The following is a 14,313-nucleotide window of genomic DNA, read 5'->3' as shown; positions in this document are numbered from 1 at the left end:
CATCATCAAAAGCAAAACGAAGATAATGGAATGTAGTCGAATTAAGTTGGGTGATGCTGACGGATTAGATTAGGAAATGAGATACTTCAAGTAGTTGATGAGCTTTGCAATTACGGCAACAAAATAACTTATGTTGTTCGAAGTAGGGAGGATATGAAATGTAGACTGGCGATGACAAGGAAAGTGTTTCTGAAGAAGAGAAATTTGTTAACATCGAGTACTCATTTAAGTGTCAGGAAGTCGTTTCTGAAAGTATTTGTATGGAGTGTAGCCATGTATGGAAGTGAAACATGGACGATAAATAGTTTGGACAGGAAGAGAATAGAAGCTTTTGAAATGTGGTGCTACAGACGAATGCTGGAAATTAGTTGGGTAGATCACGGAAGTAATGAGGAGGTAGCGAATAGAATTGGAGAGAAGAGGAATTTGTGGCACAACTTGGCTGGAGGAAGGGCTCCCAGGTAGATGCTATTTTCCTTGACTTCCGGAAGGCGTTCGATGCAGTTCCCCACTGTCGCCTGATAAACAAAGGAAAAGAGCCTACCGAATATCAGACCAGCTGTGTGGCTGGATTGAAGAGTTTTAGCAAACAGAACACTGCATGTTGTTATCAATGGAGAGACGTCTACAGACGTTAAAGTAACCTCTGGCGTGCCATAGGGGAGTGTTATGGGACCATTGCTTTTCACAATATATATAAACGACCTAGTAGATAGTGTCGGAAGTTCCATGCGGCTTTTCGCGGATGATGCTGTAGTATACAGAGAAGTTGCATTAGAAAATTGTAGCGAAATGCAGGCAGATCTGCAGCGGATAGGCACTTGGTGCACCGAGTGGCAACTGACCCTTAACATAGGCAAATGTAATGTATTGCGAATACATTGAAAGAAGGATCCTTTATTGTATGATTATATGATAGCGGAACACACACTGGTAGCAGTTACTTCTGTAAAATATCTGGGAGTATACGTGCGGAACGATTTGAAGTGGAATGATCATATAAAATTAATTGTTGGTAAGGCGGGTACCAGGTTGAGATTCATTGTGAGACTCCTTCGAAAATGAAGTCCATCAACAAAGTAAGTGGCTTACAAAACACTCGTCCGACCTATACTTGAGTATTGCTCATCAGTGTGGGATCCGTACCAGGTCGGGTTGACAGAGGAGATAGAGAAGATCCAAAGAAGAGCGGAGCGTTTCGTCAAAGGGTTATTTGGTAAGCGTGATAGCGTTACGGAGATGTTTAGCAAACTCAAGTGGCAGACTCTGCAAAAGAGGCGCTCTGCATCGCGGTGTAGCTAGATGGCCAGGTTTCGAGAGGGTGCGTTACTGGATGAGGTATCGAATATATTGCTTCCCCCTACTTATACCTCCCGAGGAGATCACGTATGTAAAATTAGAGAGATTCGAGCGCGCGCGGAAGGCTTTCTGACAGTCATTCTTCCCGCGAGCCATACGCGACTGGAACAGAAAAAGGAGGTAACGACAGCGGACGTAAAGTGCCCTCTGAGGCATCAAGGATCACCAATTTAGTACTGGAAGGCAATGTGGAGGGTAAAAATCGTAGAGGGAAACAGAGATGAATACAGTAAGCAGATTGAGAAAGATGTAGGTTGTAGTAGGTTTTCGGAGATGAACAAGCTCGCACGGGATAGAGTAGCATGGAGAGCTGCATCAAACCAATCTGTGGACTGAATACCACAACAGATGAAGTGGCCCTCAGAAATGGCGACCAGTGCTTTCGCGACGAGGTTGGCAGCGGCAACGCGCAGGCCCAGACGGCGCGCGGGCGGGGTGAGGTTGGCCCGCCTGGAGGCGCGACCAGACGGCAGCTATCGATTGCGGGCAGTTGGAGGCGAGCACGCCGGTGCGAGGTCGCCGCAGGCTGGAGTCCCGCGAGCCGCAGACAACGGGCCCGGAGCCGGGCGGCGCGGCGCCGTCTGCGCTCGTGTGTGCGTGCGCGCCCAGCTGCTGCTGTGGCGGTCCCGGGCGCGGCAGCTGTGACGCCATGCGGCCGCCCGCCACCAGGGGCCTGGCCGCCACGGCGGGGCTGCTGCGCCAGCTCGCCTGCAAGGTGGCCGCCGGCGACCACGTGAGTAGTGCTCCCGCATCGATTCCCGCCGCCGAGCACGAGGCTGTGTCAGACGCAGAGTTCGCCGTGGCGAACACACCGGTCTTTCGCACTGTAGTGTCTGATACGTTACGTATGGTGGCTCTGTGGTACAGGGACACGATTTCGTGGTCTTCAGCCCGTAGACTGCTTTGTTGCAGCTCTCCACGCAAGTCTATCTGTGCAAAGTTTTTTGTTTATGCATAAAGCCTATAGCCCACATCCATTAGAACCTCGTCAGTATGCCGCGCGGGGTAGCCGTGTTGTCTGAGGCACCTTGGCACGGTTCGCGTGGCTTCCCTCATCGAAGGTTAGTCCTCACTCGGGCATGGGTGTGCGTGTTGTCCTTAGCATAGGTTAGCTTGCCAACAGCGCTCGGCTGATCGGTCACCCACCCAGGTGCTAGCCTAGCCCGACAGCGCGTATCTTCGGTGATCTGATGGGAACCGGTGTTACGACAGCGGCAAGACGGTTGGCAACATACACGGACGTGTTAATGGCCAAGGCTATTAGCGAATTTAGCGAAGCGACGGACGGTACCGCTTGTATAGCCGGGCTTTTTACGTCCACAACGCGCTGGCTCAGTGGACTGTTAACCAACCTATAATGCAGTAATACGCTGAAGAGCCAAAGACACTGATATACCTGCCTAATATCGTGTAGCGCCCCCGTGAGCGTACGGAAGTATCGCAACACAACGTGGCATGGATTCCTCTGTCTGGAGTAGTGCTGGAGGAATTGACACCATGAATCGTGCAGGGCTGTCCATAAATACGTATAAGTACGAGGAGGTGGAGATCTCTTCTGAACAAGACGTTGTAAGGCATCCCACATATGGTCAATAATCTTAATGTGTGGGGAGTTTGATGACCACCGGAGATGTCCACTCGGAAGATTGTTCCAGGAGCCACTCTAGCAATTTTGGACGTGGAGGGTGTCGCAGTGTCCTGCTGGAGTTGCCAAAGTCGCCGGAATGCGCAATGGTCATGAACGGATGCAGGTGATCACGCAGGATCATTACGTACGTGTCACCTGTCAGTCGTATCTAGACTTATCAGGGGTCCAATGTCACAACTACTGCACACACACCCCACAGCATTACAGACCCTCCACCATCTTAAACAATCCCCTGCTGACATATACGGTCCATGGATTCATGAGGTTGTCTCCACAGAGACTCGTCAGACGAGGCAGTATGCTTCCAGTCATCAACAGTCCAGTGTCGGTGTTGACGGGCCCAGGCGAGGTGTAAAGCTTTGTGTCGTGCGGTCATCGAGGGTACACAAGTGGGCCTTCGGCTCCGAAAGTCAATATCGATGTTTCGTTGAATGATTCGTACACTGACACTTGTTTATAGCACAGCTTTGAAATCTGCAACACTTTGCGAAAGGGTTGCACTTTCATCACGTTGAACGACTCTTCAGTCGTCGTTGGTCCCGTTCTTGCAGGATCTTTTTCCGGCCGCAGCGATGTCACAGATGTGATGTTTTACCGGATTCCTCATATTCAAGGCACACTCGTGAAATGTTCGTACTGGAAAATTCCCGCTTCATCGCTACCTCGGAGATGCTGTGTCCCATCGCTCGTGCGTCGACTAGAACATCAAACTCTCATAACTCTTGATACCTGCCACTGTAGCAGCAGTAACCGATCTAATAAGCGCGCCAAACACTTTATATGGGTGTTCGTGACCACAGCGCCGTATTATGTCTGTTTACGTATCTGCATTTGAATATGCTTGCCCATACCAGTTTGTTGGGCGCTATAGTGTATATGTTGTGACCCTACGTAAGCGGTGAGAGATGAGGACCCTCGTGTAAAACATCATTGCGGGCAGCAGTGCAAAGACAGCCCACGGGAAGGCAGCCGTCGCGCAGGCCGGTAAGGTGGCTCGCCCATGTTCATGCCCTGCCTAGCACTCGCTGTTGTACGTTAGCCGTGCAGGGATGCACGGAACAGACTTCCGCGAGCAATATTTGCGTCGCTGGTGGAATTTTTTTTGGTGGGTGTTAGGTCGTGGTCCTAATGCAGGAAACATTAGAGGCTACGGACCGATAATGGCGTTCTGATGTTTTCAATATCGAAAGTAGGTTCTGTGTGCGAGTGAGTGACATGGACGTGTACGGCGTAGACATGGCGAGCTGCCTGTACAGGGATGCATTCTTTCGCGATGTACAAATCCCACTTCCCAGACTTGAAGGTGTGGGCAGGGCGGCCATCAGATGAACTCGCGGTCACGTTAGGTGTTCCCGCAGCGTAGAGTAACCAGTTGCGGCATTGCACAGGCTGTTACGCTCGTGTCACTGCAGTTTGATGGGAATATACACTCCTGGAAATTGAAATAAGAACACCGTGAATTCATTGTCCCAGGAAGGGGAAACTTTATTCACACATTCCTGGGGTCAGATACATCACATGATCACACTGACAGAACCACAGGCACATAGACACAGGCAACAGAGCATGCACAATGTCGGCACTAGTACAGTGTATATCCACCTTTCGCAGCAATGCAGGCTGATATTCTCCCATGGAGACGATCGTAGACATGCTGGATGTAGTCCTGTGGAACGGCTTGCCATGCCATTTCCACCTGGCGCCTCAGTTGGACCAGCGTTCGTGCTGGACGTGCAGACTAAGTGAGACGACGCTTCATCCAGTCCCAAACATACTCAATGGGGGACAGAACCGGAGATCTTGCTGGCCAGGGTAGTTGACTTACACCTTCTAGAGCACGTTGGGTGGCACGGGATACATGCGGACGTGCATTGTCCTGTTGGAACAGCAAGTTCCTTTGCCGGTCTAGGAATGGTAGAACGATGGGTTCGATGACGGTTTGGATGTACCGTGCACTATTCAGTGTCCCCTCGACGATCACCAGAGGTGTACGGCCAGTGTAGGAGATCGCTCCCCACACCATGATGCCGGGTGTTGGCCCTGTGTGCCTCGGTCGTATGCAGTCCTGATTGTGGCGCTCACCTGCACGGCGCCAAACACGCACACGACCATCATTGGCACCAAGGCAGAAGCGACTCATCGCTGAAGACGACACGTCTCCATTCGTCCCTCCATTCACGCCTGTCGCGACACCACTGGAGGCGGGCTGCACGATGTTGGGGCGTGAGCGGAAGACGGCCTAACGGTGTGCGGGACCGTAGCCCAGCTTCATGGAGACGGTTGCGAATGGTCCTCGCCGATACCCCAGGAGCAACAGTGTCCCTAATTTGCTGGGAAGTGGCGGTGCGGTCCCCTACGGCACTGCGTAGGATCCTACGGTCTTGGCGTGCATCCGTGCGTCGCTGCGGTCCGGTCCCAGGTCGACGGGCACGTGCACCTTCCGCCGACCACTGGCGACAACATCGATGTACTGTGGAGAACTCACGCCCCACGTGTTGAGCAATTCGGCGGTACGTCCACCCGGCCTCCCGCATGCCCACTATACGCCCTCGCTCAAAGTCCGTCAGCTGCACATACGGTTCACGTCCACGCTGTCGCGACATGCTACCAGTGTTAAAGACTGCGATGGAGCTCCGTATGCCACGGCAAACTGGCTGACACTGATGGCGGCGGTGCACAAATGCTGCGCAGCTAGCGACATTCGACGGCCACCACCGCGGTTCCTGGTGTGTCCGCTGTGCCGTGCGTGTGATCATTGCTTGTACAGCCCTCTCGCAGTGTCCGGAGCAAGTATGATGGGTCTGACACACCGGTGTCAATGTGTTCTTTTTTCCATTTCCAGGAGTGTATTATGCTTTCTCAGCAAACGAGTGAACGTCCATATACAGCTGCTGATACGCAATGCACTGCTCGTTGTGTACAAGTGCCCAGCATGATCACCAGCTGACTCGCCACACGAGCAGGTGTGGGACACGATGAAAGGGGAACTTAGGCGCATTTCAGGTATGGCAAGAACCGTTCGCACTGTGGCGGTGCAGCTGTTTGGACACCCTTTACTGTGACGTGTGTTTCATTTTCTCTGGATTTGTTCTCGTGTACTCATCCAGTGACGAACCACCTGCCACATCACTTGCCAATAAAATAGCCTTGTTGGGGGTGGCATCTTTTCTCTGCGGTGTATAAAGCACTCCGTCGAATACTCCGATTTTTAAAGGCTTTGACAGTTTCTAGTGACCGCTGCAATCGCGTTATCAAATAATAACGGTTCTTTCCGCCTGTTTACCCCGTCTGTCCAAAACATTTGGAGACTAGATTAATAGAATATAGAGAAATGTATAAAGATGGTGCATTTAATATTTCAGATGTTGTACATAGTCTTCACCGCACCCCCATCCCTTGCCGTCCACTTGAATACAGCGCACAGAACGTTCATATAATCTTACGAAAATGTCAGAAAAGCGATGCTTTGCGATTTGTTACACTTGCACGTCACGTTGTATTGAATGTCCGTTATGTCTTGAAAGTATTGACCCTTCATGTAAATTTCTGCACTTTGTCGTATTTTATTGACAACAGGAAGTCTCGTCATCCGTGATGAGTTTTTCCAATTGTGCGCGTTTTGCACTTGAGTCACTTCGCAGCAGGCGAGACAAGGAATGGCGCGACAAACTTCGGACACAGTTTCTTTCTCCAAAACATCCCGGTGACTGTCTTGAACACTAGTTTTAGAGATGTCGCTCCATTGCGATTTTGTCTTTAACGCCGCCTGCCCCCAACTCACTGGTCGAGAGCGCATTCGTTGTTCACAGCTCTCAGTTCAAACTGACACCGTAGATGTTGCACGGGCGTCGTGTATGAGCCGGTAATGGTCAGAGTTAGCGTAATTCATGCACCAATATTTTCCTGTATTGTTACAATATTCTAGCGTTGTGACTATTGTGAATACCAAATCATCTGCCAAATACATCACGAAGGTTTCTACATTATCCACAGTCCCTTTTGGGTATTTTTTTACGCTTTATTATAGTCGTCAACTGTTCACTCCAATCACAAAGGTGGGCTCATTTTCCGTAATTTCGAATTTTATTAATTATGCGGTCGTGTGTAACTGTATCGAACGCATTACGACAGACATCAGCATGGGTGCCGGTTTAAGAGGCACACACAACGAGCTTGGCCAGTTGTGAGTCCTGCGATCGTGACGTACTGGATGGTTATAATGCCCAGCTATTCACGGAGGCCCAATGTGGCTTGTAGCTATCGTGTAGTAGCGAAACTCGCTAGATATGCCAATGCGTTAAAGCAGAACCGATTTACGCTGGGAATAAAATTAGTTCAATTTTGGCCGCCAGGTGCAAGTGTAGCGCTGTAAAACACCTCGCCGGCGTCCCCGTACTCGTATTCAACCAACTGTGTAAGCGTCGGTTGATAATAAAAACAACAACATTATGCCGTTTTCATTTGTTTGGCCTTTCCTGCCCACGTGCCGCTCCTAATGCATTACATACGGAAATATTTTTATCCGTCTCTCTTGCACTCATAGCGCCAGACTTGAAATTGGTGGCCAGGGAGCTAATTTGTTTCCAGTAGAAGGCGCTTACGCATTAACGCTTTAGAATACCTGCGTAGTTTCGCTGCTACACGATAATTGCAGCTCACACCGGACTTCTGAATAGGACGACTTGAATTCGAAGCAACCGGTTCCTGGAAATAACACTACTGGGGCAGCGGATTTTGTTGTGGTCTTAGGAAGTAATAAGACGTAGGCATTGGCATTCTGTGCTGAGACGGGAGAGTTGGAAGTTCAAAAAAGGATGTGACCACAGGAGTGTGCTGGGTATCGCTATGGGGAGCAGCCTGCTGGATGACTGCGCATGCTCGCAGCCAGCGCGTGGAGCATTGACGTCCACGAGCAATGACGTCAGCGCGCTGTGGCGCTCGCGCTCTATGCGACAGGTGGGCGGAAGCGTGGGCGTGGGCGAGGGAGAGGGCGAGGGCGAGGGCGGCCTCTTTGTACTGGCGGCAGGAGGCGCCACACCACGTCATGTGCCGCTCGTCTTGCCGGTTACGCGTGTGGAGCCGTGCGAATACGCCCGAACGTCTCTGCGGCAGAAATTTCGTTTCGACTTCCCACGTATCGCTGCTCTTCCCTCCCCATTAAAACCTTTCAAGCCGCTCCTTGTTCTTACATGCTGTCAGTGCTGGAGGAATGGTGTCAGGCACGATGGCACAAGGACCATGACCGGTTGCTCGTAGCACGCTACCATATTGGGAGTGTAATTCGCCGCTTTGCTGTGATGCTGGCATAATTCAAAAAGTACAGATTTTAGGAGCGATCTTTTAAATTGTAACAAAAGTAGAAGGCATGTAATTTGGTTCTGCGCAGTTCACATTTCCCTGTGCTTAAAAAAAAAAAAAGTTCAACAAGAGATTTGTAATGATATAACAAATATAACACTCGAGGTTTTTTTGTACTTACGCTTTTACTTCAGAAAAATGCATTTTCTCTCTAAAGCTTACAACTGTACGTGCAGTCTAAAGTAAACACTAATGTATGGACTCAAAATAAACGTTACAATGATATTACAGATGTTTATAAAATGAGGCGTAACATTCGGAGATATTGTTATGCTTAATTAACTCAAGTAAGTCTTTCTTCCTTCTAACAGGTAACGGACGCTTTCTTGGCATAAGCGGGTTGAAGTACCAGAGAATCCTTTACTTTCCGTCTTTTCTTCAACTGCGTATCAGTTTCCTTGGAATCATTATCTGTATACGACGACTTGTTAAAAAAAATGAATAGTATGTTTCTTCTAGCACCTTTATAATTTTGATGTCACTTATTACAATATCTTTATCTTTATTTTGAAATGAAGCTTCTATTTCACTGAGGCGTGTTTTAATATAGTAAAACTGTTCCTGTGACATTTTAATAACATCGTATGGTTGAGCAGTCTTTTTAGTAGAACGGATATGGATACGAAATGGTCTGACGTGTTTATTGGACCTCTTCTTAATACTCGTTTTACGCTCCTTTCAATCATACTGAGCACTATCATCTTCGTTTTGCATGTGTCCCTTGAACAAAAATTTGTGGGTAGTTGATGTTTTGTTAGGAAATTTATTAACAGCATACTGATACAAACAAAACATGTATGTTTTTTGTTGTTGCCACTGCAATTGTATGTATAAAAACAAACTTATTTGTTCCATCGTTTTCCTATGTATCGCAACGCTCAGGTCCCTGTTTCCTTAACAGTACGATTCCCTTCGTCATCGTAGCAAACAAAACATGTATCATTTATTGTAAGATTGAACATATTAAGTTTACTTCTATAGTAAAACACTGAGATTTCACCCTTGGGCACTGAAAAATTGCTTGCATGTCAAAACACGTTACTATGGTGTTATCGCTACTTCCCCATTTGTCTCTTTTCTTCTCTTTACGAGTTAATGTTTTTTTTTTCCAGGTAAGTGACGATGATAGCTTTCTGTAAGTTAAACTTTTTTTTGCATTAGGTGCATTCTGGTATGCGACGCGCGCGCGCGCGCACACACACACACACACACACACACACACACACACACACACACACACACACACACACACACATATATATATATATATATATATATATAATTGTTCTCGAAGTAGTTAAATTATTCTTTGATTACTCACTCTCACACATGACAAACTCCTACACACAAGTGTTTTGTTTTATGCCTCTGTGAGGTTGGCAGTTGGGGAAGAGGGTGACAAATTAATACCCTTCACTTGGTTACGAACTACCTAGCGTCGTTATTGCTTAAACGTCAGTAAAATATTTGGTTCAAATGGCTCTAAGCACTATGGGACTTAACATATGAGATCATCAGTCCCCTAGACTTAGAACAACTTAAACCTAACTAATCTAAGAACACCACACACACCCACGCCCGAGGCAGGATTCGAACCTGCGACCGTAGCAGCATCGCGGTTCCAGACTGAAGCGCCTAGCCGCTCGGCCACAGCGGCTCGCTAAAATATGGGGTGTGAAGATAACCTCATAGGGAATTATTTGCACAGTTCTGTACAAGTTCGAAACTGATAATCAATAACATTTAAATAGCCCGTGAGTCTTATCGTCTTCATTAAAGTTTGTGTATGTGTCTTAGAAGAATTATAAAGTGAATGACAAACTTACTCACAGAAACAAAGTTTGCATTCCAATGGTACGTTCAGCTTTAGCACAATATAACTTCATTCATCGTCATAACAACCTAGTGAAAACAAATTTTGCATTTGATGTTTCACGTCGCGTCGACTGTTGTTATCGTTAAGGATTTAGCTTTTTCTCGGATTTGTGGTTATGGGGGGTGGGGAGAGAGAAAATACATTAAGCTCATCAGAAGGATGTAGGTTGCAGTAGTTACTCGGAGATGAAGAGGCTTGCACAGGATAGTGTAGGATTGAGAGCTGCATCAAGCCAGTCTTCAGACTGAAGACGACAACAACAACAACAACAACAACAAGCGGGAGGAAGCAACTACGGTCTTTTTAAGAAGCCATACCTGCATTTGCCTGGAATGAATAGAAAAAAATCAAATTCGGATGCCCGTCCATAGTATTCAGGCCAAGTTTTTCAAAATAATCAGATTTCCATCACACTTTATCCATCCTTTGGACTGGCTACATGGCAAACGTAAATTGTCATTTAGGTGTTTTTAAAATCAGCTTATAAGCATCATCAATATAACTTTTAATTTGTTTATTTATAAGCTGCTATTTACATTTTGTACATTTTTCTATCTTCTGATAAATTTAGTCAAGTTTTCGTAGGTAGGAGATACGTTTCAAGCAAGCTCTGATCCACCATCCTTTTGTTATTTTTTACTCTTTTTTTTCCAACCATTCATTACGTTTCATGTAGACCATTCTTTTCATTTACCTTTCATACACAGCTCTCCCCTCATTAATACTTATGCTGGATTTTCCGCTTGTGTTTCCATACACCTAATTACTTCATTCATTTTAGGATTTGGTCTGAAAGCGTTTCATTAATTATGTGGTGCTAGCCTTTTACAGCGTTGATCGTTCGATGGCGCCGTTTGTAAGAACTCCAGAGGGTGACAGGTTTGGTTCATTTTCCAATGAGCTGTCTACAAAATAGTCTAACTCAGAAAGCCTGGGGATACCCGGTGCCTGTGAATGTACCTCGAGCCATCACATGCGTCTACAGGCCACAGAAAAGCTAGCGCAGCACACACCCGTATTTGTTGTCTCAGATCTTCATTTTCTTTGTATTCATGGGTAAGTCCTATACCTTGCACTTTCCTCCAGGAAGACTTTTCATGTGGAAACAACGTCCACGCACTTCGGCTGTCGGTAGTGAAACTTCAATCGCAGAAATCGCTGCTGATTCGAAATCTAGTTAGGTTTAGAGCTTTCTATTCTGGAATATTTTCCACGACATTTCGGAAAAGACGGATGTATGTCTCTTTTGTTTTGTGTGGCAATAATGCAAAGACAATTGTATATACGTCTGTTTCATTATTTGTATTCCGAAAGTTGACGTGAATTATTTGCAGAAACTGTTTGCTACAGCACTTGAACGTATCGTCCATAAAAAAGCTTTTGTCTACTTCTTAGAGCCTTTTTCCCTGATTTTCCGCTAAAACGTTTTATCCTTTCTCCTAATTTGTTGCCGCTTAGCAGGAAACTGCAGCCACCATTAATAAACAGTGCCTCTGCCTTGAGGTCAATTTCTTCTTTTGTCTGTTGATCTGTCCCATTTTCTTGTGGTTTTGCCCGCTGGTAGTATAAAAGCCTCTTTGTTATTTGTTCTCCTGACATTTCAGGGACAAAATCGTATCCTCGATTATGCTAGCAACCCAGTTCCTCTGAATGTGTTTTGGAAATAGAAGTGTCTTTCTGTCGTACCCTTTCCTTCGCTTGGTTCAAAGTCTTCTTTACTTCCAACCGAGCACCATTCAGATATCCACACTGACACTCGAGTGGACAAAAAAGCACCGTCGAATCCTCGATTTTAAGCATTCTCCTTTTGTCTTGAACAGTGCCACGTCACAATCCCGTCTTCTTTCGTGCTCTTCACTGTGTAAGAATAACCTACATAGTGTCAACTCGACGTACACGGAAAGGTCGTTAAACTTCCATATTGGAATTATTGTGACAGAAATAGACAAGCCGCAGGATGTCAACTCTACGACAGCTGGAGCGGTACTTGGTGATTTGTTCGGCCACTCGGCTACTGCGATAGAGTAGGTATATCGGGGCGCAGGTCGTCCGCGTCTGGGGAGCAGCTAGTTTAGTGTAAGACGGACCGGGCGCGGGTAAGACGTGATACAAAGGGCGCATATTTTGCAGGTTTTTGGTTGGGGGCAAATTTTACTGGACGCAGTTTCCGTGGGTTCGCTCTGAACGGCCGCTCAGCAATACCTGCGTGCACAAAGGGCCAGTAAAGTCCAGTCACACAACCCAAAGTTACAATACTCCCGAGAGGGAGCATGTTACACTGGGCAGTGTGACCTGTCCACTTGGAGTGGCACAGCAAGTTGTCGTACTCAGTACCGCTGTTAGCAAGGAATTTTGTATTGCCTTTACTGTTGAAAGTACACTGATCTTCACAAGTACAAAATCCTGTACTTGCAATATTTCAGTGTATTGGCTACACTCTGTGATTCCTGTCCAACGTGTGGGATTCTGCACCACTTGCTGCAAGTAGTTCCTATTTTATGCGGTAAAAAAAAAATGTTCAGATGTGTGTGAAATCCTATGGGACTTAACTGGTAAGGTCATCAGTCCCTAAGCTTACACACCACTCAACCAAAATTATCCTAAGGTCTCTCTCTCTCTCTCTCTCTCTCTCTCTCTCTCTCTCTCTCTCTCTCTCTCTCTCTCTCTTATTCCCGAGGGAGGACTCGAACCTCCGCCGGGACCAGCCGCACAGTCCATGACTGCAGCGCTGCAGACCGCTCGGCTCATCCAGCGCGGCTACGCGGTAAAATATGCAGTAGTTGACGTCCCCATCTGTGCCGTCGTTAATTAAGAGAGATTGGTGTGAACCAACCTTCAGCGTTGGTTAAGGATAAAGTGAATTGTTTGCGAAACAGTTTGGCCACTCTTCCCCAATGCCCTTATGCAGATCAGATATACGTACGACTTGGGACGACCCGTTTTCCTCGTCGAAGGACTGGTTCATCCGCTTGGCTGCTCGCGATGTGCTGCTGATTTCGGTTTCGTTGTGCCCCCTCCGCTGCCCTATCCACGAGGTCGAGGTGGCGGGGACTGTTGATAGGCGAGCCAAGGTTCAGTCCGAGACGAGCCGCGTCGCCCCACGGTGTAGGCCGGGAGCGGCAGGAATAGCTGAGTCGCTGCCAGCACTGTGGGCAAAGTGCACGCACTCTTACTCGTGTGACGTCACCAGCAGCACCGCTGAGGCGTCCGTCACACATGGCGGTCACCTCTGTGCTCAGAGTACTCGCGCAAGTTCGCCTTACCTTTAACGACTCGGCCAGATCCTTTCGGACAGTGCAAGCAGTTTCCCGCCGTCACTGCTTACCTCAGGAACAGGTACGTCATACCAACCGCAGTATAATTATTACACATAATGTCCTGTAACGTTGCTGGATTGTTTCTTGTTTCAGTACGCATTACAGTTTGTATCATTTTTTACCAGTTTACATTTTCTAAAGATTTTTCTAAATTAATTAAGCTTACAAACAGCAGTTTATTAATTCTTCGTATTGTTAACCTAATGCGTGTTAGATGAGAATGTGCCAAGCAAGATCGTAAGAGATGGAAAAGAGCCACCGTGGTACAACAGAGAAAACGCTGCGGAAGCAAAGGGAACTTCACAGCAAACATAAACATAGCCAAAGCCTTGCAAACTAACAAAAATTACGTGAAGCGAAATGTAGTGTGAGGAGGGCTATGCGAGAGGCATTCAATGAAATCGAAAGTAAAGTTCTATTTACTGACTTGGAAGAATATCCTAAGAAATTACGGTATTATGTCAAAGCGGCAGATGCATCAAAACAAAATTTTCAGACACTCTGTGACCAAAATGGTACTTAAACAGAGGATGACGGACTAGAGGTCGAAATACTAAATGTCTTTTTTCAAAGCTGTTTCACAGAGGAAGACTGCACTGTAGTTCCTTCTCTAGGTTGTCGCACAGATGACAAAATGGTAGATATCCAGATAGACGACAGAGGGATAGAGAAACGATTAAAATCGCTCAAAAGAGGAAAGACCACTGGACCTGATGGGATACCAGTTCGATTTTACAGAGTACGCGAAGGAACTT

General features: G+C 47.1%; 1 protein-coding gene across 6 annotated transcripts in view; it reads left to right on the top strand.

Annotated features, from left to right (window-relative positions):
- Positions 1-14,313, top strand: part of LOC126284880 (choline/ethanolamine kinase) — a 213,741-nt gene that overhangs the window by 83,175 nt on the left and 116,253 nt on the right. The window contains exon 1 of one of the 6 annotated variants that reach the window (XM_049984126.1): positions 1,830-2,092. The exons of 2 other annotated variants lie outside the window; for them this stretch is intronic. In XM_049984126.1, the coding sequence (XP_049840083.1) occupies positions 2,009-2,092 (84 nt within the window). In that variant the 5' untranslated portion in view covers positions 1,830-2,008. Of the gene's footprint in view, positions 1-1,829; positions 2,093-13,344; positions 13,578-14,313 lie in introns of those variants that run through there. 3 more of the 6 variants (XM_049984132.1, XM_049984125.1, XM_049984131.1) reach the window with 3 other exon arrangements.

This window comes from Schistocerca gregaria, chromosome 8 (assembly GCF_023897955.1).
Source record: "Schistocerca gregaria isolate iqSchGreg1 chromosome 8, iqSchGreg1.2, whole genome shotgun sequence".
In the NCBI taxonomy this organism is placed as follows: Eukaryota; Metazoa; Arthropoda; class Insecta; order Orthoptera; family Acrididae; genus Schistocerca; species Schistocerca gregaria.
Note: the sequence above shows the minus strand (reverse complement) of the source record. Positions and strands in the feature narration are given on the sequence as shown.